Below are 22,386 nucleotides of genomic sequence, written 5' to 3'. Positions count from 1 at the left end.
GTTATTCAGTGCCTTGGCATTTGGGGCCTGGAATGGCGACTCACATCTTCAGTCTCAGTACTCAGGAGGTAGAGGCAGGAGGATCTCTGTGAGTTTGAGGCCAGCCTAATATACACAGCAAGTTCCAGGCCAAACAGGCTACATAAGTGAGACCTTGTTTCAAAAACAAACAAAACAAAACAAAAACTCAAAACCCAAATAGGATTCTTACTAAGCTAAGAATCAGTTTATCAACCCTGATAAAATCTTTCTGTGTTTATGTCTGAAATTTTGGGAAATCTCCAGGACAATTAGGAGCCATGAGGAACTCAGGCCCACAAACGTGGCACAGCTCTCCGTGGACGCAGGGCGGCTTCAGCTCTTCCCAGACACGTTCTGCAGCAGAGAGGATTGAAGTGTGGCTGTTGTTGTGTAAACATCTTCAACTTCGTGCTTTTATGCTATTATATTTTTACTTTTAAATAATTTTACTTCTTTGGTCACTTTTTGAATGTCATCAGGCACTATTTGAAAGGATTAGAAGGTGTGCCTTGGGGGAGGAAGTATATCACTGGGGGTGGGCTTTGAGGTTTCAAAAGCTATGTCAGGCCAGTCTCTCTCTCTCTCTGGATCAGGATGTGTAGAACTCCAGCTACTTCTCCAACACCATGTTGGCTCATGGACCACCATCACGTTTCCCATCATGATGATAACGGACTAGCATCTGAAACTGTAAATAAGCCCCCAATTACAAGCCTTCTTTTTATTTTTTTCTTTTTTTTTTTTCTTTTTTCTTTTTTTCGGAGCTGGGGACCGAACCCAGGGCCTTGTGCTCGCTAGGCAAGCGCTCTACCGCTGAGCTAAATCCCCAACCCCATGCCTTCTTTTTATAAGAGTTGCCTTGGTCATGGTGTCTCTTCACAGCAATAGATCACTGACTGAAACAGTGGGCTGAGCACTGATCCAGTATTGTCCACACATTCGATGAGAGCTCTAGCACTGACTTTCGGCTTTACATTGAGGCCCAGCTTACTTCATACTTCCTCTGTAGCCCAGGCTGGCCTGTGTTTCTGATCCTCCTGTCTCAGCCTCCCACAGAGTTGGGACTGTATGCCTGTATTACCAGACTAGCTTGCATTTTTATTATAAATGCTACACTTGGAGACTCCATTTTCTAGCAGTTTCACAGCACACGGGTCACAGTGACTTGTAGGACTGTTGAGTGGGTGAAGGCACTTGTCACCAAGCCTGGTGACCTGAGTTGGTTGGTCACTACCGTGTCTCATGACTTGGGACATTTGAGCAGAAGCTGGAAGGCAATTTTGAAGACTGCCCCCACAGAGGGCTTGCTGATATATCTCACCATTAGATCAGGTCTCTGCAGAGTGAGGCCAGGCCTCCCACGGCTCCTCGAAGAACTGATCCCTCCAGTAGGGTGTGGAGGGCAGACCCAGCCACAGCCGTCATCAACTTCCTTTCCTTCTGCTTGTTGTGGTCTCGTCTTTGCTTGCCCTTCCACTGTGCACAGCCAGGTATGCTGCTCACAGAAGTCAAGTCTATGAAGCTGGCTGTGGATCTCTGCAAACCATGAACCCACACCACCCTCTGGCATCTGACAGCAGCTGTATCTCACAGGGAGGATGATGGCCTGTGTCAGCCACACACTCCAGAGGATGTGGCAGTCCTAGCTTGGCCTCCCACAGGCCACAGATGCTGCAGCTTTTCCTTTCTTGCTAGGGACACTGCAACATGATGGTGGGACTCTGAGATCCAGTTCCAAGGGATCAACCAATTTTCGGGCATATGAAAATGCCACCAGACGATGCAGTCTTGAGGGCTGATTTTTGAGCCAGGCTCTCTCTGATCCTGTGGTCTCAGGTCTGAGCCACCCCACAATGGACTGGAGGCCACCCTCACTCTATTACCACAGCAGCTCTCTCTCTTCCTTCCCACTGAAGCAAGATTAATAACATCCAACCTAAGACTGTATCAAGTAATTACACCTTTTAGTGCACCTGGTAATTTTTATCCAGCTGGTGCTAGCAGTCAATCAAAATGCCATAAAAGGGCTCAGAATGTGCTAATGACTTGCTCACTCTGTCAGGCTTCATGGGGGTGCATTCAACTCTTAGCACAAGAATGGTGCATGAAACAGTCTTACGGCTTATCCAGACAACTCAGCTTCTCTAAGGGCTGTGCTTCTCCACACAAGCCAGCTTCTCTACACAGCTCAACGGTGCTCCAGAGCCTAGCTTCTCATCCAGTTCATCTTTCCCAGAGGGCTGGGTTTCTCTACAAAGCTGAGCTTTCCCACAGAGCTGGGCTTTCTATTCCACACAGCTTTTCTGCAGAGCTAGGCTTCCTTGAAGATCTGGGCTTCACACTGGCCGTCTTCGAAGTGGCTGCTGTAATGCAGCTACCTTCTGTGAAGAGCGGTTTGAAACTCGAAAGGTTTCAGGCTCACTAATACCAGTCGGGAGAGGAGAGTAAGCTCCGCACCCTCAGGCTGCTAGAAAGAAGGGCAAGCAAAGAACTTCAGTGCCCCTTTCCAAACGTACATTGGCAAACAGCAGCCCCCTAGATGCAGAATCCAGCCCAGGGTCGTCCCTGTGGCCTAGCAAGCACTGGATTCCGTCTGTGTCCCTGCTGGCAACCTGGCTCCACACAGCTTTCTTGGGGTCTCACGCCCCTGCCCATCCTCCTGTTGGGTTCTGTGGCCCTTCATCTGGGGAAGCTCACAGCCACAGGAGACAGTTGGGGGACATAGTGTAGTGTAGGTGTAGTTAGTGGCTCACAGCCGAGGCCTTCCCAGGTACCCCTGGCCACAGCAGCAGAGAACATAGGTAAGTCACAGAGGATCACATCCCAGGTGATCTGCTTCGCACAGCAAGCATGTGAAACCAGGTGACTTCACACATAAAACCACGAAGCTAATGGATCTTGTTAGTCCCAGAAACAACAATTCATCAGGTTCCCTGTTCATACCACAAGTGTACCACTGGGGCCTCTTCAGAGGATAGCAATCTCTGTGGCAAAAGCACCTGGCCCAAGGCCCAGGCTGCAGAGTGGGGAGGAAGGGGCTTAACCTGTCACAGCTACATGTCTGTATGTGCCCATGGGGCCAACGGGACCCTCTTACGGTGCTCCCTCTCTGCCCTATGCAGAGAACAAAGTAGAAGATGGTGAAGAAGGTGAGGATACTGTCACTGTGGCATGTACCTCATCTGAGAAGAGGCTGCCTTCATCCACAGAGCAGACGGTGCCCTAGTTAGCTTTAACTATGAACTTGACATAGCTGCAAGTCACTTCAGAGTCTCGATGGAGGGACTTCCCAGATCAGATCACAGCTGCCCCTGTGAGCACAGGAAGGCCCCTTGCTGCTGGGCCATGCCCAGAGAGTCACAAGGTCACTGGAGGAGACTGAAAGTCAGGAGCTGGGCAGTCTGAGAGAGATGCAGAATGTTCTAGACTGAAGGAGGCCCTGGTTTGAAGAATCTTGCCCTTGTGTGAGCTCCCTGCTCGAGTGATTCACTTTGTGATGGGCCTCAAGTTCTCTGCACGTTTGGGTTGATCCCCTCAGAAAATGTAAACGTAAGCAGAGATTACATGTAGAGAGATTATGTCCAAGAAGGCTGCAACATGGAAAATCTAGTGTGGTATAATCCTGGAAGAATAAAGATCTCATCGAAGAGCAAGAAGAGAACAAGGAAGTGAACACAGCCAAACCTGGATAAGCCACCGAAGCCAAAGGCAGACGCTTTGCTCTCACGTCAAAGCTTCAAATAATGTGTCTGAAAATGTCAGCCACTCGCAACGGTGGAGACACAGTGGGTAATGGGGGCGGAGCGGGAGGAGGCGCAGACTTGGGTAGGGAAGCCCTGGAGCAGGCAAGGGCCATCGACCACACAGGCTGTTAAATGATATTCACACTGGACTACAAAATGTGTGCACGCACCTGGCTTATGTGAGAGACGCTCTACTCCTAGAAGTCAGCAGGCTGGGGACCCAAAGAAAGGACAGACACAGGAGGAGGCGGCTGGAAGCTGCCCCTGTGTGAGAACTGAGGCTCCCACTGCAGTAAATCAGTGACGCACCTCCATGGCACATGACCTTCATTCATCAAACTGAACTGACCTTGGAGACAGCCAAGACACTGTGGGAGAGGGCTGGCTCTTCCCCAAATCTCCTTCAGAAAAGAACGCAAAGCTGTGACTGCTTCCCACAGAAATGACTGTGAACGAGGCTACTGCAGCTGATGAGTGGACTGTTCACAGCGGACCACTCTGTGAGGCGGAGGATGAGGTGGGCTGGGCCAGGCCGACAGGTACAGGTCATCACGGAGGTATCCTGGATGCAGATCAGCCAGCCCGGCCCGGCCCAGCCTGGCAGCCCACCAGAATCACCAGGTGTGTCCTGAGGACATTGTTCCCAAATACATTTACACAAAGTTCCACCTACCGCTCCAAGCATGATTCTGAAGATCAGCCAGCGGAAGCCCCACAGGACGATTTTGGATGTCGGGGTGTGCTTAGGGAGGCGGGATAGCGTCCAGAGAGGGCACAGAAAGATTCCCAGGAATCCTGTTTCCAGTAGCTGTGACTCCCATCCTGCAAGGGTTGGGGGTTGGGGTGGGGCAGAAGAGGAGACACAAAGAGGAAATTTCGTCAGTGGGGCCAAGTGTTTACAAAGGAATCACCCCCAAGTTCAGCCTGACCAAGAAGTCCTTAAAATGAGACTGAGACACGAAACTATCACCAAGTGTCTTCAGAGGAAACAAGATGCAGAGCTCTGAGTGGGGTGACCCCAAGCCGGGGACCAGGGAATGCTGCAGCTTCTGGTGCCCTTCCTTTTGTGGACAGATGACACTTGCCGTCTTGTGTGGGATACAGCGTGATCTGAGCCCACACTGCCATTGCACACTTGTGGGAAGCCTTTTGTTTTTAGGTTTCCATGAAAACTCGCCACTTTGAATGTCCTGCCTGAGGAATATTTGCCAGTACAGTGCGGTCACAACTCAGCAAACTCCGTGGGAGGGTGGATCCCACTCAGGCCCAGGTCCAAGGAGCCAGGCAAAGCTGGCCGCCGGGGATCAGTAAACGCAAATAAGTGATTTGTGAGCCCTTGAGAGGGTTGATAGCTACGAGCTTGTGTGTGGACACCTGCTACTCCCCCAGGGGGAGCTCAGCACAGGAAATGCCACAGGAACAGCCCACAGGTGAGCCCTTCAACCCCAAGGACTGAAAGAGGGGAGAGCCCTGTGGCAGAGGAAGTCCCACTGCTGGTACTGTCCTCACCATCTGAGGTCTCAGGACTCCAGGAAGGGCTGGGCTATCCTTTTGCTCTGACAGCCACTCACAGTGACAGCCATAACTATGCACACATGTACCTTACAGAGTAAGGAACGGTTAGGAGGGGCAGCAGCAGGACGTTCTAGAGGACGACAGAGGTACAGGGAGTTACACGTGCTGCTTTTTTTTTTAAACACAAGTTAATTTAGAATTAAAAGCTTATACAATAGCTAATTAGTGTGAAGCAATAAGCAGTAAGAAATAGGGTACACATGAGTCCATGCTGACAGAACCAACAGCTGACTATCTAACAGAGACACAGCATCAGGCACAGATTTCCCAGAACAACCCTTCACAGTGCATTGGCTCTGTGCATTGGTCACTGTCCTCAGCAGGCAGAGGGTATGGGGCAGAGCCATCTATGGTGGCCTCCCCAGGTGATCAGAGTCCACTCATTGAGGTTTCAGTGTGTGTGTCAAAGCAGGTGAGGGAGGTGCTACCTCTCCCAAACCCTCATCAGCTTACCATGGGGAAGACAAAAAATGGGCCTCATTGAGGGGTCCCCACAGACTCTGAGCAGCACACCAAACTACCAGGGCTTCAAAGTCAAGGGGAGACAAAGGTGTCATCAGGCTAGAACGGCTGAAATGTGGTGACCAAATGTTACCTGGGGTCCCGGGTCAGCAAAAAACAACAAAGAAAAACTTCGAGGAAACTGAGGAGGTATGCAATGTGATGAAGGTCCTGAATGAGTCTGAGGGGTCTGGTGTCGGACTGTGTCAGCCAGGTTTATTTTCATAAATAGTCCTGTAGACCTCAATAGCTCTAGAATAGAAAACCCATTTCTGACCATCAGGATCCTGTGGCTGTACCTGAACCCCTACCCCCTTCACACAGCACCCTCAGAGGACTGCCCCATTAGCCACGGGCTCTGCTGGGCTTCAGGTCTCCTGCTAGCCCCCTGGCAAGTCTGCTGTCCCATCCCCATCTGTGCTAGGGTCTTCATTGGACCATTTCGACGGCTGTCCTCTTGGAAGCCATCCATCCACTTGATGAGCAGCTAGGGAAGTGACAAGCCATGGGCTGGTTCTGACAGGCACTGCCTGTTCTGGGAGCTACAGTGGATGGACAAGCGGTGGTGACCAGGGCTCCAATGGGTGCTGAAGCTGAGCTGTGACCACAGCAGCTGGATTTGCTAAGCTGGAGAGCCACATGCGTCATGTGGAGCTGGGCCGCTTGTGACAAGCTTTCCTGCTCTTGGCACTACTCCAGGACTGAGCATTTGTGAAGTGTCACCAAAGGAAAAAGAACCCAGAGGGATGGCTTCTGGGTACCCTTAGCCTGGCTGCTTCTGCTGCTGTCTGTGCCCAGGGAAGGAGCTTGTGTCCCTCTGCACCTTGCATGACTGAATCCCGTCCTGCTGGTAATAACAAATACTCCCCGATGGTCCTCCTTTTCACATCGGCAGTCCCCTTGCACAATGATCCCTCTGGTCTTTTTCTGGGATGGTTTGCATTAGTTTGGGATACGTTTCACATGGCTGTGCTTGATACTCCATGGGGTTTCATGGCTGGTAGTGTCTGTGGATCACATAGCTGGTAATATCCATGTAGAGAAGTATCTGGTAGACTCTAGTAAAGCCACTAGCAGTGACTATTTTTGAGGAAGAACCTTAAAGATTATGTCCCCCAATCCCCTCCTCTACTGCTTCAGAAGTCCAGACAGCAAATCTGGAGCCACAGAGTTCACCAGCAAGCAGAATGCCAGTTTGCGCCACACCCACCAAGCTGCCCACCCCTTGCCGGAACCCCTTTGCTAGCCCTGGGGCAGGGTAGAACTGGCACCGTGACAGATGCCACATACAGTCTCAGAGCTTTTAGGGGACACATTCCCCAGAGCTTAGAGCCTGCCTAATTGCCACCTCGATCTGCAGACATAGGAATGGAATTTTAACACGCACTGCAGTGAGTGACACTGTTCAAAGTGATTGATATACAATGGCAGAACCCAGAGATGCATGCCAGTGCCGAGAGGCAGGGTGACAGGGCTGGGGGTGGGGTGCGTGACAGGGTAGGGCAGGGTGACAAAAGACAAGCTGTCTATAACAGGAAGGAGGGTGTGCGTGAGGGTCCCCCCTAACCCATGGCCTTCAGAGGGTGTGGGACATCCTGTCCTATTTGGATAAACATCGCTGAGCCGGGGCCCAAGGAGCTGTTTCCTACTTAAGTCTCTGCCTTGCCCTAGTTCATGGAAAGGCTGTGACTCACTGGGGTCTTTCTGACAGAAGCCAGGGCTGCCCTAGTGGCTGTAGCCTGTGACAGACACCCAGGAGGGAAGGGCTACTGCACTCCCACCTGCTCGTCGTCTTTGCCTGGATCTGTGGTATCCCAGCAGCTGCACCATGTGCACAAGGAAGGCCATTGTTCTCCTCTTCAGCGTGGCAGGAGATGAGTCCCAAGGAAAAATAAATAACCAGCACATTGCCAGGGCCAAGTGACCCAGTGAGGGTGAGTGGGTGGTTAACTATTCTTGCCCAGTGAGGGTGAGTGGGTGGTTAACTATTCTTGCCCAGGGCACCAAATTCTTATGCAGTGGACAGAGTCGGGATGGCGCCTTCTACAGGAGACAGATGGCTATAACTGAGCAAACGCAATCTGTGCAATTGCCTTCTCCACAGCCCTTCCCTCCCACTGCCTATGCTGTGAGCTGTGTCTTCTCTACTGGGGCAGCTAGAAAGGGTCTTGCCTACTGTCCGGGTCTCTGAGGACAGTGCTGTTCTTGCCTCCTTTGTGCTTCAGGTAACAGGGACACAGCCTCACCAGTGGCATGCCAGGCAGCTGTCAGAAGCTAAGGGTTCCTGAGTGACAGCACTGTGGGGACTGCCTTCCTGTGGTGACAGACAGCTGGTTCTAGAACCTTCTCTTCCACAGTCTGCCCCTTTCAATTCCTGTCACACAGCTGTACGCTGAACCAGTTGTACCTGGGAGTTGTACATCCTGAAGTGAATGGTACCACACAGCCTCTCAACACAGCTTAGAGAAGCTCTCTGTTGGGAGCTGTTTCTTGGGGTGTGGGCATAAAAGGCTTGGCTGGCTCAGCAGTCATGCTCACTGGATACCACAGATGAGATCAGATGCACCAGAGTACACGTGTGAAACTATTCGCAGGGAGGAGCGGCTGCTGGAGAGTGCTTACTGGGAGCACCACACCCACAGACTGAGCATTGCGAGTACACTGGTAACTGCAGCACTCTGGAGGTGGAGGCCGGAGGATAAGGAATTCAAGTCACCCTCAGCTTTGGAGTGAGCTTAGGCTCATTTGGACAACCTAGGGAGAGCATGTCTCAAGAGTAAGAGACCGGTAGAAGAAGAGGGAGAATAAAGGATGACCCCAGGGGAAGCAAGAATAACACTATAGCTATAACACAAATCTTCCCTGGCACATATGGGAATGGCCTAGATGCTGAACAGTGTGGGTAATACCAGGCCAGGCAATTTGATTACATCTCCATGGTGTGTCTGAGGAGACAGAGTGTGCCAGCCTCACCTTCCCACCTGCTCTTCACAGTGATCACTGTGGCTTCCCACACTCAAGGCTAGCCATGCAGCCATCCTACCTTCTTTCCAGCCTGGGTGACAAGAGTACGCACATCAGGAAAGATGTGGTTCCCCCGAACTAAATTTCTCCATTCAGTCACAAATGGTATGAGAAAATGGAAGCAGAGACCATTTAGTTCTCAGCCCAAGGTCACCAGACCCAGGAGCTCCCCCTGGGCATCTCCCTTACACTGCCCGGGAGGCTCAGGTATCTACAGAGACTGGACACAAGCAGGAAAAAGCAGATGTAAGGCAGAGACAATAAGACAGAAGATTCTAGACTCCAGAGACTGCAAGTTGGTGGAGAAGCAGAGGCAGAGAGACCTATCCGGGCCCTATCCCTTGCTTTGCTACACATTACTTCTTCTCACATAGAACCAATGAATGGTGCTGGCTCCTCTGTTCACTGGCATCAAAGAAAGAAGAAAGACACCAGGCATCCACCCAGAGGCTCGGTCTGTGCCTTAGCAGGACAAATGTTGGAATGAAGGGACAAAAGAAGCCAGCAAGAGGAGGCCAGGCAGTTTTATACAGGAGAGCTGCCCTGGTCAGGGAGGCTGTCTGGCCGGGTGGCTCAGGAAAGAGGTGTCCTCAGCCCTAACAGAGGCTTAGAAGCTAAGCTAGAGAGTTTGATGCTTAAAGCAGCCAGGAAAAATGGCAGGTTGAGGTGACAGATAGGGGAAGGGGCCCTCAGAATCACCAACTTGATGCGCATGTGTAGTGGGTGAGAGGCAGGCATTGTCTGGCTGGATGCAAGGCCAGGGACCAATCAAGGGCAGAGTGCAGCCAAGTTAGCCAAGGGCCCAACAGTCTGGGAAGGTGTGGAAGATCAGGGAGCAGGGACCAGGCAGAAACTTTTGGGAGGCCCTATTGGTGGGTTGTTATCTCATCAGGTGGGAAAGCTCACCCCAAAGGGCTGTTTCTTGCTCCAGATCACCATGAACAGGATAGGAGTCACGCCATGGCTTGGTGCCAGTTGTCACTCCTGTCGGGGTCAGCCAGGACACAGACGAACTCAGCCATGTGAGGGGTGACCTGGCCCCAGGCTGGGGGCCTAGACAGGGATATCATACAATGTGAGGCACGGTGAAATGTCACCTGAAGCTTTGTGTCAAAGGCCAAGCTAACTTCATAAATAAGACGTGAGCTCTGAAGCATCTGAGGCCACTTCCCTGAGATGGCCACTCCAGAACGAAGACAGCAGCCAGGCTGCATGAGCTAGTCAGAACGATTTCAGATAGTCAAAAAGAGTAATTAAATATAGCTCAGATGGATCCTTCAAAAGTGACAGCACCATCCACGTGAGGAATAGGAAATCCATTAGCTCCTTCGTTAAAAACAGGGAGAAGGGGGCAAAGCGCTCCCTCCTGACTGGCTGTCACTCCAGCAATGAGCCGCCCGCCCTCTGCCACCCCAGGGGCTTCTAATGATGGCCCTGGAGGGAGCCCGCAGCTTTTAAAAGTTTCCTTAATTTTCATAGGTTATATTTTAGGAGAAGTTATGAGCTAGCATAGCAAAATTTTGCTGTGCTCTACTGCCAGCATGGGATGGGAAGGAAGGCTTGCGGGTGACAGAAACTCCTTGTGGGCCACATGGTACCCAGCAGCGCTAACAAAGCTGGGGGCCTGCACTAGCCCAGGCAGTAAGTGACATCATGAGGAAGCCACGCCTAATCCCCAAAGAAGCAGCAAGCCCTCCATTCCCATGTCTCTGACCTCAAAGTCTGTGTCCTCCATGGTCTGCAACAGTGATGGGGGATCTGTTGGGTCCCAGGACTGCAACATTCCTGCCTTCCTACCCCATCGGGCAGCCACAGGTCACAGGGATCTGTTTGCCAGACTACAGGATCCACATCATCACATTTTTCAAGTTCACCTAAGTTAGGATTTGTGGTTTTACTACATATACTGGATGCTATTTGGCTTTTGTTTTTAGGTGGGGCGGGGGTCTTTCTTGTTCTGTGGCCCGGGCTGACCTGGAAGGGTGCATTCCATACTGAATGCAAACTCATAGCTCTCACAGCCTCAGCTGAGCACTGCTGGGATTGCAGACGGACACCAGCGGAGCCAGCCAGCAGGTTCAGGTACATGCACGATGGTTTCTGTCTCAGTTAGCCACAGCCCCGGCAGCAGTTGCCCTGCACATGTGTGGGTCATCACCCTCTTGCAGAAACCCCCAAGTGATGGTTGATACTCACCCTGGAGGCGACCTACTGAGTGTGAGCCACATGGAGATGTCACGCACCTCAGTACACTCAAAGCTGCCCTTGGGGGTGCTGAAAGGGATTTACTACAGAGTTGTCCCCACAGGAAAGGAGCACTGTTGTGTGCAGTCTTTACCCTGCCCCTACCCTCCTCCTCCCACTGTGGAACCAGCTGGGCATCTGCAGCTCTACACCGGAATCCACACACAGGTACAAACACGGGGCTGTCCGCCCAGCTAGCCATGCTACCCTCTGCATTGAGCACCCCACAAGCAATGAGGCACCCTCTAACTCACTAAAGGAGTGGCAAGCCAGGGGTGGTAAGTACAGTAGTCAAGCTCCAGAGGGGGAGAGAGAGAGAGAGAGAGAGAGAGAGAGAGAGAGAGAGAGAGAGAGAGCGCGAGCGCGCTCTCGCACACGCATGAGCAGATGTTTCTCAACTCAATGGCCCCAGGCTTCATGCTGTGAGTGTAATCAAGAAAGCCTGGTGTGGTTCCTCAGGCCAGTAATGCCAGCACTTACACAAGGTTAGGCAGGAGGATTGTCTTAAGTTCGATGTCAAAGAGCCACAGAGTGGGACCTTGTCTTAAAATGCAAGAAACTATTTAAAAAAAAAAAAAAAGGAAGGAAGGAGGAAGGAAGGAGGAAAGAAGGAGGAAAGAAGGAAAGAAATGGACTTACTAGCAACCACAGGCCGAGACTGAGAAGTTTGGAAGATTGCTAATTCACATTTTAAGGATGTCCTTGGGCACTCAGTGAAAAGGAAGTGACCTCCATAACCCACATGCCCTTGCAGTGACCCTTGCTGCAACCCAGGTTCCAGGTGCTTGTTAATGTTCGGTTGCTAGGACAACCAGACTTCCGAGCCACCGGGTGTCCCCCACTGCTTAGATCTCTGCAGGTGTCGCCAGCTAGCCTGGAAACGGGATCCACAGAGGTGACCTCTGCAGCTTTACTGCCTCTGGATAAACGCGAACGTGCTTCCCCTCAACGGAAATTAGACTTAGCCAGATTCTTTTCAGATTAATATATTCCAAATATTTAACGTATAGAGAGCATGCTGAAGGGCACACGCTTTCTTGGGCTTTCTCCTGTTTCCTGTGTGTGGAAATGAGCCACAGACTGCCCACAGCCTCAAAGCCACAGGCCAGGATCCTAAGGAAGTGCCAGACTCCATGGCCCTGTGGCCCTGTCTGCAAGGCTAGGGCTGGTAAAGGAGCCATATGGGCCCCTGGGATCTAAAACTGTGGCTCACGTGAGTGAGGGGGAAATGAAATTTAGCTCAATTGGGTTTAGGTTTAAGTGTCTCGGTGGGGCGGGGGTGCCCATGGCCCACAGGATGGACCCCCACTCCCACCCATCTCAGTGGCAGTACCAGCTCAGGTACATGTAGCGTGGGTCTCAATGCAGAAACAGAGAGTGGCCATCTTCCAGAGAGGGCCACAGCTTCAGCTGCTCCATCCGTGCCTGCCACACCAGGCCACCAGTCACCCCTGAAGCCAGAGTGAGAGACGGTGGTTTGATGCTGAATTAGTCTCTTCGAGTTTGTCAGCCTAAAGCCCTTCAACAAACCTCTTTGTGCACATGTGGCTGTGGAGGCCAAAGATCAGCTTTGGGTATCATCCCTCAGTCCACACCCATCTTTTATTTTCTGAGGTAGTCTCTCACTGAGTCCTGGCTTTGACAAGTCCATTAAGCTGTCTGGATTACAAGTGAGTTCCACCATGCTGGCTTCTTCCACGGGGTCCTGGGGATCAGATTAGGTCCTCACGTCGTTGAAAGGTAAAACATTCTACCAATGGAGTTATCACTCTAGCCCCCCGGCCACTAGGCTTTTATGGTAGCCTTTGTAGTTTGTGCTTCAAAACGCCCTGGCAGAGGACAGCAATCGTTTGTGTCAAGCTCTTTCACCTGTATGTCAGCTCGGTGTGACCACCACCGGCAGGCATCCACTTGTGTTATCAGATACTGTTGGTTTGCAGCCTGCTGCTCAGTTGCATTTCATGCTTAGCTTCTGCACAAATGTACAAAGAGAAGCAAAAACTAACTGTCTGGCAGAGCTGATGCGACAGCGTAGGCTCAAGTTCACAGGACTGACTATGAACATGCAAGTCCCCTACAGCGTCACCCCTGATTTCAGTGTTGACAGGTCACCCCCACCAAAGCTTCCTCCCAGCCCTTGCCAGATGACACAGTCTGTCCCCTCTCACCACAGCTGCCCTGAGGACACAGCAGGGGCACCCAGCAGCACTAGGTGGGAGCACTCTGGGAGACACCTCACAGATGGGCCATTTATGGCCCAGGGACCAGCGGGAAGGTCATGGCCATGAGGCACAGAAAAGAGCACAGGGATGTTGGTTGATCAACCAAGAGAATAAACCTCTACTGTTCTACGTAGACATTGGCAGGGGGAGGGGCAGCTCTTCCTTGCGGAGGGGCTCCATAGAATGACTATCTGCAGGGGTAAGGGGAGCAAGACTCGCCTCAGGATGTCTCAGCAGCAACCTGGGCAGGTAAGACCCCAAATCAGTGTGACCTGGAGAAACTACCCTTAACCCTAGAGGGTGTGTGTGGCTTCAACTCATACAAACCATGTGACACCCCTCCAAGTGGCATGGGGGTCCCCCAGCACTAAGGGATCGACTCAGGTACCTGCCTCCTTCTGGAAGCTGTAATTGGATGTAGGGACAGTAGACGGCATATCTTAACAAGGTAACCTCAGGTAAGTGTGGCCAGGAAGCCTTCCCTGTAGGGGAATCCTCCCCAAGCCCAGCATCCAGTTTATCCACTAGGAAGCATGGGGTGGACCCAGTCTGAGGCACATTCTGCCGAAGATGCTACCAGGGATGGTCTACACGGTCACCAGCATGAGGAGTCAACAGGAGTCTGGGGACAAAGACGCAGGGTGAAGGACATGGGAGGTTAATGTCCTGGGAACTCCAGTAGTGGTCTGTGGCTGGCTGGCTGGCTCTGAGGCTGGTTTCTCCATGCCACTCGCTGACGTCACTGTGGGGGCTCTCTCCTCTCTCTGCAGCTCCTCAGTAGTAATGTGTAGCTACTGCAGGCTTATCTTCTAAGGTGTTGCTGGCACTGTTTCTCAAAGTGCAAAGTTAGTGTCAGCACTATCGGTGTTGGCTTTGCTGGCTGCTTAGCTGGGACACGCCTGACCACTATGAGACATGGGAAGCCAGAAACTTGCTCTAGTCTTGGGAGCGACTTGGGAGGAAGGCAGGCCTCGACATAGAAGCCTGCTGGCCCTTGGCAGAGCCACACTTCCCATAGTGGGGCTACTCCATAAATACGGTGGTAAGTGACTGGACACAGGACATCTAAGGCTGCATCACTGTCAGAACCTGGAAGAGACTAGAAATCTCTGCTGGTGAGTATGCACGGTTTAAAGTGACCAGAGATGGCAGCCCCTAGAAGGGTGAGCACAGGAAAGGGAGACCAGGCTACATGCACAATGTACCCCTGTGGTACCTTCAGCCACAGAAGGGAGTTCTGGATCTGCCTGTTTGGCCCTGTAGTTGCCACCATAGCCAGGTTAAGTGTCCACCAGGTTGGCCCTTAGATGTCCCTGTGGCAAAGACGCTGATGAGGTCTCAGCATGTGACCAACTCAGTCTTGGGGTTCTTGTGTAGAGATGTGGACATGGTGACCTCTGTGGGATGTCAAAGGGGAGTGACCCTAGGAGACATGCAGGACCCCTGTGGCCCTATGGGTGCTCCTGCTGTAGCCACCTGTTGTCTCGCAGCCTGCCTGAGTCCCTGTGGTTGCCTATAGCACATGGTCCACTTTAGCCCATAGTCGTCACCCATGGTCATTTGTCACAGCCAGTGAGCAGATCCATACCACCAGAGTACAGCTGCTCCTCATGGTGGCTTCTAATTGTCACCTTGCATTTGGCCATTAGTAGGTTGAACCACTTACTGTGGGTCTCTACTTAATTGGCTGACAGAGCTGAGACAGAGCCGTATCAGACCCAGGCAAGCCTGACAGTAACACACCTCTCGGGAGCCTCAGGTCCACTCTTCTACTGGTCAGTAGTTCTGACTTGGGAACATTTTGTTGAAAAACTGGGGACAGCAGTTGATCCAGTCCCTCAGTGAGCCACCCTGACCCTGACAAGTGGACTCCTGAGTTGCAATGACTCAGAGAAAGTGCACAACACTTCTTTCTAGGTGAAGACACATGCAGGTGCCTCCTTTTACTCTGGGCCAGGGCTCTTGCTATAGCATGGTGACACAATGCCCATCCTCAAGGGGCAGACGACGGTAGGAAGACAGGCAGGCATAGAGACATAGACACTCATGGGGAGGGCTTGCATCACAGGGCATAAGTGGAAGAATAAAGCCCGGCGGTGGGCTGGGGATTATTTGCTTGGCAGTCCTCGACACAGAGAAGAGGAGTGGGCAGCCAATAAGAAACCGTATAGTGCTCATAGATAGCGCATAAACGTTTACCTCTAGGGACTGGCGAGATGGCTCAGGGGTAAAGGCACTTGCTGTGCAAGGCTGACAATCTAAATTCAATCCCCAGAACCCACGTGGAAGAGTGACCTGACTCCAGAGAACTGCCCTCGAACCTCCACAAGCACACCAAGGCACGTGTGCACCTGCACTACACATACACATCACACACACATCACACACGCATCAGGAACGTGCAACAGCAGTAAGAACAAAGCTCACCTCACCTCCGGCTCCTCAGAGTCAGCCTATGAATGCCCTAGAGATGACTATCATGGCAAGAACCAAATAGAAAACCTGCTACAACCTGCCAGCCATGGAGATGCATGTCTAAGAGGCAGCCGACACCTGTAGCACACGTAGAGATCATACCTGGAAAGAAACGTGGTATGCCGGACCAGAGGATGGGCACTGTCCTGAAGGGGCCTGTTACTCACACTTAGAAACCATTAGCAGTAGCCAAACCACATCAGTGACCCTCTCCTCCCACAAGAGCACACAAAGAGCTGCCATTGTGACAGCACGGAGCACGGTTTCCTCTTTAAGAGTTTCTGTTTCAAGAACATCAAAGCAGTTGCAGCGGACACTGGCATGTGGACACTAGCTGGGGCAGCCAGCAGAGTCTCTTCCTGTTCCTCACACTGGCAAACGTCAGGCTTGCTGGCAGTGTTCGTCCACAGCTACCAAGGAGCCGGGGAGCCAGGAAGCACAGGGGACAGGACACACACCAGGTGCTGGAGGTGCCTGGCCAGCTGGCAATCTCTATGGTGTCTGAAGAGACCAAAGCACTTCTCTAGCCTCTCAGCTGCCTGATGCGACCAGGACATCACACTTGCACGGGGGGGGGGGGGGGGACTTAATGGGCAACGAGCATCGGGATGGCCTGCCCTGCCTCAGACAAAGAGTTGCAACCGGGGTGAGCAGAGATGAGGACCCCCCCTGACCAGACACTTTCAGGTGTCTCCTGTGAGTGTGGGCGTGTGGAGGGCTGGTAGACGGCTCTTCAAAAAGAATACTGCACTAGGTCTGGAGAGGGGAGGTCTTGGTGGTGAAGGTGCTTGTTGATGCTGACACCAATTCCTGAGGATTGCAGGCGTTTCCAGGATGCAGGAGGGACAAACCAAGTAGTGGAAGGGGAATCTGTCAAAGAAACCGGCCCCACGATCTCCAAACCCAAATGTCTAAAACTGCATCTAGTCCACTGGCACCAGAGAAGCTGTAAAGAGAAACCTCCACAGTATGGGGAGAAAGAAGGAAAGATTGTGTAACATGCTTTCTTTCTGTAGAATAAAAATATCAAGAGGGTTGAGCAGTTCCACTGGGGAATTTAGAATAGGCTGGTGAGATAAGATCAGAGATGAAAAACTAAACCACAAAAGAAGAACCAATCCTCAACGCCGGGAAAAAGTCAAAACTGAACAGACAAAATAGTTGCAGCTCTCTATCTGGCCCAGAAGGCAACAATATTTGCATAGGCACAATAATGCACAGATTGTGTGCATTGTAAATCAGTAATGATTATATTGGAACCACTTCTTGGTCCTTGGGCTAAGATCAAGTGTAAAAAAGATACCTGTGACATAGTTATGGTAAGAGGTTGGGAATGGCAGGAAGGGCATGGGCGGGTTCCTTGTCACTCGTGACAGGCGGTACACAAGCAAAGTCTAAAGGGGACACACCAAGAGCGACCCATGTGCACACCTTATTAGAAATATGGATTCAGGGACTGGCAAGATGGTTCAGTAGGTAAAGGTGATTGATGGGCAAGGCTAACAATCTAAATTCAACCCCCAGAACCCATGTGGAAGAGTGACGTGACTCTAGAGAACTGTCTAACTGAATCGGATCCCCAGCACACATAGGTGATGGGCAGTTTTAAATATCAACTTGCCACAGCCTAGAGTTACCTGTGGGAAGAGCCTCCTCAATCGAGGAATTGCCTAGATAAGTCAGCCTGTGGGCGTATTTGTGGGGATTATCTTGATGCTTCATTGATGAAGGAAAACCTGTCCATTGTTGGTGGCGCCATTCCCTAGGCTGGGGCCCCTGAACTTTCTCCACCAATTGTGAAGAAACAAATAAATCTAACTTCTGGGGGTGGGGGCAGAGAATGTTAGATGAAAGCTATTGGCAGCACAGATACATTTAGTCTCTCAGTTCTTGATTGTGGATATGATGTGACGGCTGCTTGAGCTCCTGCCCTGACTTCCTGAAATGATGAATCACAATTTGGAGCTGTAAGCTGAATTTCCCCCACTGTGCTGCTTTGGTCAGTATATCTGATCACAGTACCAGAAATGAAACCAAGATACCATATAAAGGCAGAAAGAAAGAAATGAAAGGAAGGAACAAAAAAAAAAAAAACAAAGAAAGATAGAAAGAAACAAAGAATTTACTCCAAAAAGTTGTCCTCTGACCTCCACAAACGGAAAACCTGGATGCAAATACCAGACTGAGTGCTAGCGGAGATGGGGGATTTACCTGGAGACCAGGATCCGGGGTGCACAGAGGTAATCGAAGCACAGCAGTCTTGTTTAGAAAATGCCATGTGGGCCATGCACATGCCTAACTTTTGTTTTTAACAATGAAAAGGATACTTTTTAGGTCATGGTCCAGCCAGAGTATAAGGAACCCAGAAGCTGATAGGCAGAAGATAATTTATAACTCCCTACACACGGCCTTGTTGCCCGTCTCCTTAGATGGCACCTGTCCAAAGTGGCTTCAGCGCTGAAGGTCACAGAAATGACAGTGACAGTCGTCAGGACAAAACAGGGACACAGCTAGAGGGCAGTGGTCATCTGCGTGTGCGCTGTTACTATCAGAGAAGAGACAGACAGTGCACCGATTAAGCTGTCAGCTCCAGACACTGGACAATGAACCTTTTCCCTTCCCGATGACACCTATCAGAGCTGGTTCATGGCAAAGGGCGGGACACTTGCATGGCATCCCTCAAACCCCTCAGGTTCCCGGCATCATAAAACATATTTTTATTTAAACTCTTAAAAATCTGATAAGTAAAGCCAGTTCTTCCAGGACCACAAGAGAAGGGTTTATGACGGTTCTGCTCACGGGGAGCAGAGGAGAAACGAGCAAAGAAGGCATGATGCTGGAGAGAGAGGGACCGGCTGGTGTGCCAGAGAGCAGGATGGACAGACGGCATGGCGGCTGAGGCCAATCAGCTTCAGAAGGAACAAACTTGAAATCAGACAGATCCTCACTGTAGGAGACTGAGACCAAGCCCACTGGGCTCAGCTGGGCTTGAGTGTGACCGGGGACTTGCTACCCCGATGGGAAAGTCAGGAACAGACACAACCCCAATTCCAAACAATCCAGGGAAAATAAAACTAAAAAGCAAGCCGGAAGATAAAACCCACCCAGCAGCCTCAGGACTCAAGCGAAACAGCTCTTTCAAAGTCTCAGAACTCTGTTCATTAAAGGGAACCATGTTTTGGAAGTGGAAGTGGAAGAGGAAGCTAGGTAAAACCCTGAGTGATCAACAAGGAAAGAAGGAAAACCCAGAAGCCCAGGCTGGCCTCAAGGTGACCTTGAACTCTGCTCCACCTCCACAGTGTGGCGACTACAGACAAGTCTCAAAGCCAGGGCTTCCCTCTAGGCAATTAGAGACAGGGCCTTGCTCTGCAAGCGGTAACAGCATTCCTTGTGCCTCAGACTCCAGTCTTCTAGGATTAAAGGCGTGAACCATCATACATGGAAACACTCTTTCAGAGTCAATTACTGATTTTTTTTTATTAGATTTAAATCGGTGGGGGGGGGGCATTAAGGGGAAGGAAGATAGGGAAGGGAGAGATACACGGGGTTGGGGGTGGGGTTGAGAATATGATCTCATGTCTCCATTTGGGTAAACACTGACCCTAGGCCCCTACCAAATGGTTGACTGAGACAGTCTACAGCCAACATGCCGCACAGCGGCCCTCACATGCAGAGACCAGGTTTTTCTGGGCTCTCAGGAAGGATGTGACAGGGACGTGGTACTAGGACAAGAGGGCCTGCTGTCATCCTGAGTAGACATTTTCCAGAAGTGAGCTAGCTCTGTGTGTGAGGCTATTCCTCTCTAGTGACACACCAAGGGGTTAAGTCAACAGAGACAGCCCCAGGAAGGGGACATAGGGTTGGCTTGCTGGTGGCAGCTTAAGGCTGGCCTGGTCACTGAGGCTGCCTCTGACTGTGAGGAAAACTTAATTAAGGAGACTCCTTTCCTTGAGCACTGGGGCTGGGAGGGGAGCGAGGGACTGTAAACTGCAGCAGAGAACCCGCAGGCCGCTGCAGTGTCAGCTACAGGTCTGGAAACAGTTTCATGGAACCTGCTGGGCCGGGCCACCATGCTAATCACTTCCTGCAGGCAGCCTCTGCTCCCTCACTAATGGGTCTTAATAAAAACTTCCAATTGGGCCAGTAAACCCCTCATTAAGCTGTTTTTAAAGCATGAATTTAAGAGCGGCAAGGGTGAAGGGTCAGGGGGAGCATTTAATTCACAACGGCTGGCAGGAGGTGCTGCCATGAAGGGAAACACAAGTGTCCTGGCCGTATAAACATCCCATGTGGCCCAGGGCCTGCCAAGGACGGTCTGACAGGAGGCCGAGCTCTCCACTGGGCATGAACAAAGCGCCCCAAATCATTAAGCACTTCGTCCACTTGGAAAGATTATGGAAAAGATATGGTGGCAAAGAACAGAATGGCAAAGAACAGAATCCAGGATAGTCTGTGGGCGCTGTTCTTGCCATCCGTGCTGCAATGAGGCCTGGGCCCTTGGGGACTGCACAAGAACCATGGTTGTTGATACTCCCATCAGCTTCCTGCAGACCCCTGGCCTCTCTCCTATGGCTTACCCACTGGCCTGATGCTTTCCTGGGTGACACACCTTAAAGCTGCCCTCACACTCCTTGTGTGTTTATAGCTGATGGGTTGTGCACAATCCAAGGCAGGTGCCCAAATGCCTCTTTTGGTCCCTGCGCCCGGACACTGTGCCTGGGGAAGGGGACACAGCAGAACTTCTGTCCTTGGCTGACAAGGCCCAGGACAAACTAACCACTTATTAGCACAGCTTCTTCCCGAAATGAAGGAACCCAGACTCATTCAAACGCTAACGTGTCCAATTCTTATCCCGGCCATGTTGTACTGACACACAGACGGCACAGGGTCCTACAGTCCTAGGGCCTTTACACCTGGGATATTCTTAGACTATTAGATACGTGCTGTGGTGAGTGGTGGGGGGAACCTAGGGGACATCGAAGGCCTCTAGTTACCCCAAACCTGTGGATTCCCGAGACACAGGGCTTCTCACACAGCAGCCTGGTCTCCCTTCTCTACAATCATCAGAGACAGTCTGGCCTCTCCAGAAAAACTCAACATGCCCAGGGGCCTACACTGTCTGAGCATTGCTTGGGAGGCAAGGCCCACACCCCATTCACCACAGTTAAAGAACATACAAAAGGGTTTTGTGGTCTAAAACACTCCAGAGGCTTCCGGAGCGTGCTGCATTTCCTGACTGCCTATCTGGACCTTGAGGACCTTACGGTATCTATCACCCAGGAGCCTAGCTGGAGGAGGCTGTGCTACTTGGCTGGAGTCTATCGTGCTGTTTTCTCCCAGGCCCTCCCCAGTCCTGTCAGCAGGCCGCTCCTAAAGCATGATGCTCACAAGCCCTTTCCCCACCATAGCCCTTGGAGCCAGAGCAGTCATCCTGCTGCTCACGGTCCCCCACAGGCCACACCTAGAAGGAGTCAGTCTCGGAACAAGTCTGAGGAAACCTTGCATATGGGGTCATAGGACTCAAGCCCCAGAGACAAGGTCGCAGTTCCCTCTCTAAACCCTTTCACAATGCACACAGAGCTTGGCATGGCCTGGAGCCCAGCGTAGACAGTGGCCATACCAGAGACTGGCTATGCTAGGGACAGTGGCACACCAGGGAGAGTGGCTGAGCTGGGGGAGCAGTCATCAGACTGGCAACAGCAGTCACACCATGTACTGAGTGTACTGGGACGGTGCCTGCCAGGAACTGCCCCGTCCTTCAGGAGACCTAAAGCCCTTCGGCTCAGCCTGGCAGGCTATTGGAGTTCTAGAAAATTGGGTGACGGAACTTCAGGAAGCACAGTTCCTCTGGGACAGGAGTTTCCAGCACCCACCGGCCACAGGAGTAATTCTTTTCCAACCAAGTCTCTGAGTTGCATTTGCCAAGGCAAGTTGAATGCAGCAAAGACGACAGAGTGCACAATCAATGCCTCGGGCTCCCTGGGACCCAAAGAACAGGGCCAGCACACACCCCCAGCCCACTCAGCAACTGCATCTCCCCTAGAAATGGGGGTACAGTACTGCGATAATGGCAGGTTATGGAGAAGAACCAGAAGCTGCCACAGTTAAAGGGGACCTCTTAAAGAGACAGCGAAAATTTACTAATAAAAAATCTTAAGTATGTTGGGGAACTGTGATTGTCTGAGATGAAGGAAGGCACTTGAAATGAGACCTCACTGTCTGGACTCCTTACCCAGAACCCTTCACTGACAGTGGCGATGTGCACAGAAGAAGCCAGGCCCCCACATCACTGGCTGAAAGGGGACTGCTCCTCCTTGCCCAAGAAAAGAGGTGACCAAAACCCTTTGCTAGTTAAACGGAGGGTGTCTTCAATAGGCCCTGTCCAAAGACCCTTCCAGAGCTCACACCTTTCAGCATCTCAGAGCTTCCCAGTGCTCCAATGATGGCTGGTGGGACTATGGTATTAACTGATGGGCCTTCGGATTGATTCAGTTTTAACTAATATAACAAATTCACGTTAAGCCGGAATGGTGGTGTATGCCTGTATATGGCATTTGGGAGGCTGAAACAGGAGGATACGG

The 22,386-nt window shown here is 51.5% G+C and overlaps 1 protein-coding gene across 5 annotated transcripts in view; it reads right to left on the bottom strand.

The window, feature by feature from the left end:
• The window catches only part of Lmf1 (lipase maturation factor 1), a 94,234-nt gene that overhangs the window by 43,720 nt on the left and 28,128 nt on the right, over nucleotides 1-22,386 (bottom strand). For 4 of the 5 annotated variants that reach the window (XR_010055201.1, XM_063269313.1, XM_063269312.1 and 1 more), the window contains one exon: nucleotides 4,438-4,586. Coding sequence is in view for 3 of the 5 variants with exons in the window: in NM_001427222.1 (NP_001414151.1) it covers nucleotides 4,438-4,586 (149 nt within the window). In the remaining 2 variants the exon portion in view is untranslated. Of the gene's footprint in view, nucleotides 1-204; nucleotides 710-4,437; nucleotides 4,587-22,386 lie in introns of those variants that run through there. The other variant, XR_010055202.1, reaches the window with a different exon arrangement.

The sequence above is a fragment of the Rattus norvegicus genome, chromosome 10 (genome assembly GCF_036323735.1).
Source record: "Rattus norvegicus strain BN/NHsdMcwi chromosome 10, GRCr8, whole genome shotgun sequence".
Classification (NCBI taxonomy): Eukaryota; Metazoa; Chordata; class Mammalia; order Rodentia; family Muridae; genus Rattus; species Rattus norvegicus.
The sequence above is the reverse complement of the archived record's forward strand: the minus strand, read 5'-3'. Positions and strand labels throughout refer to the sequence as shown.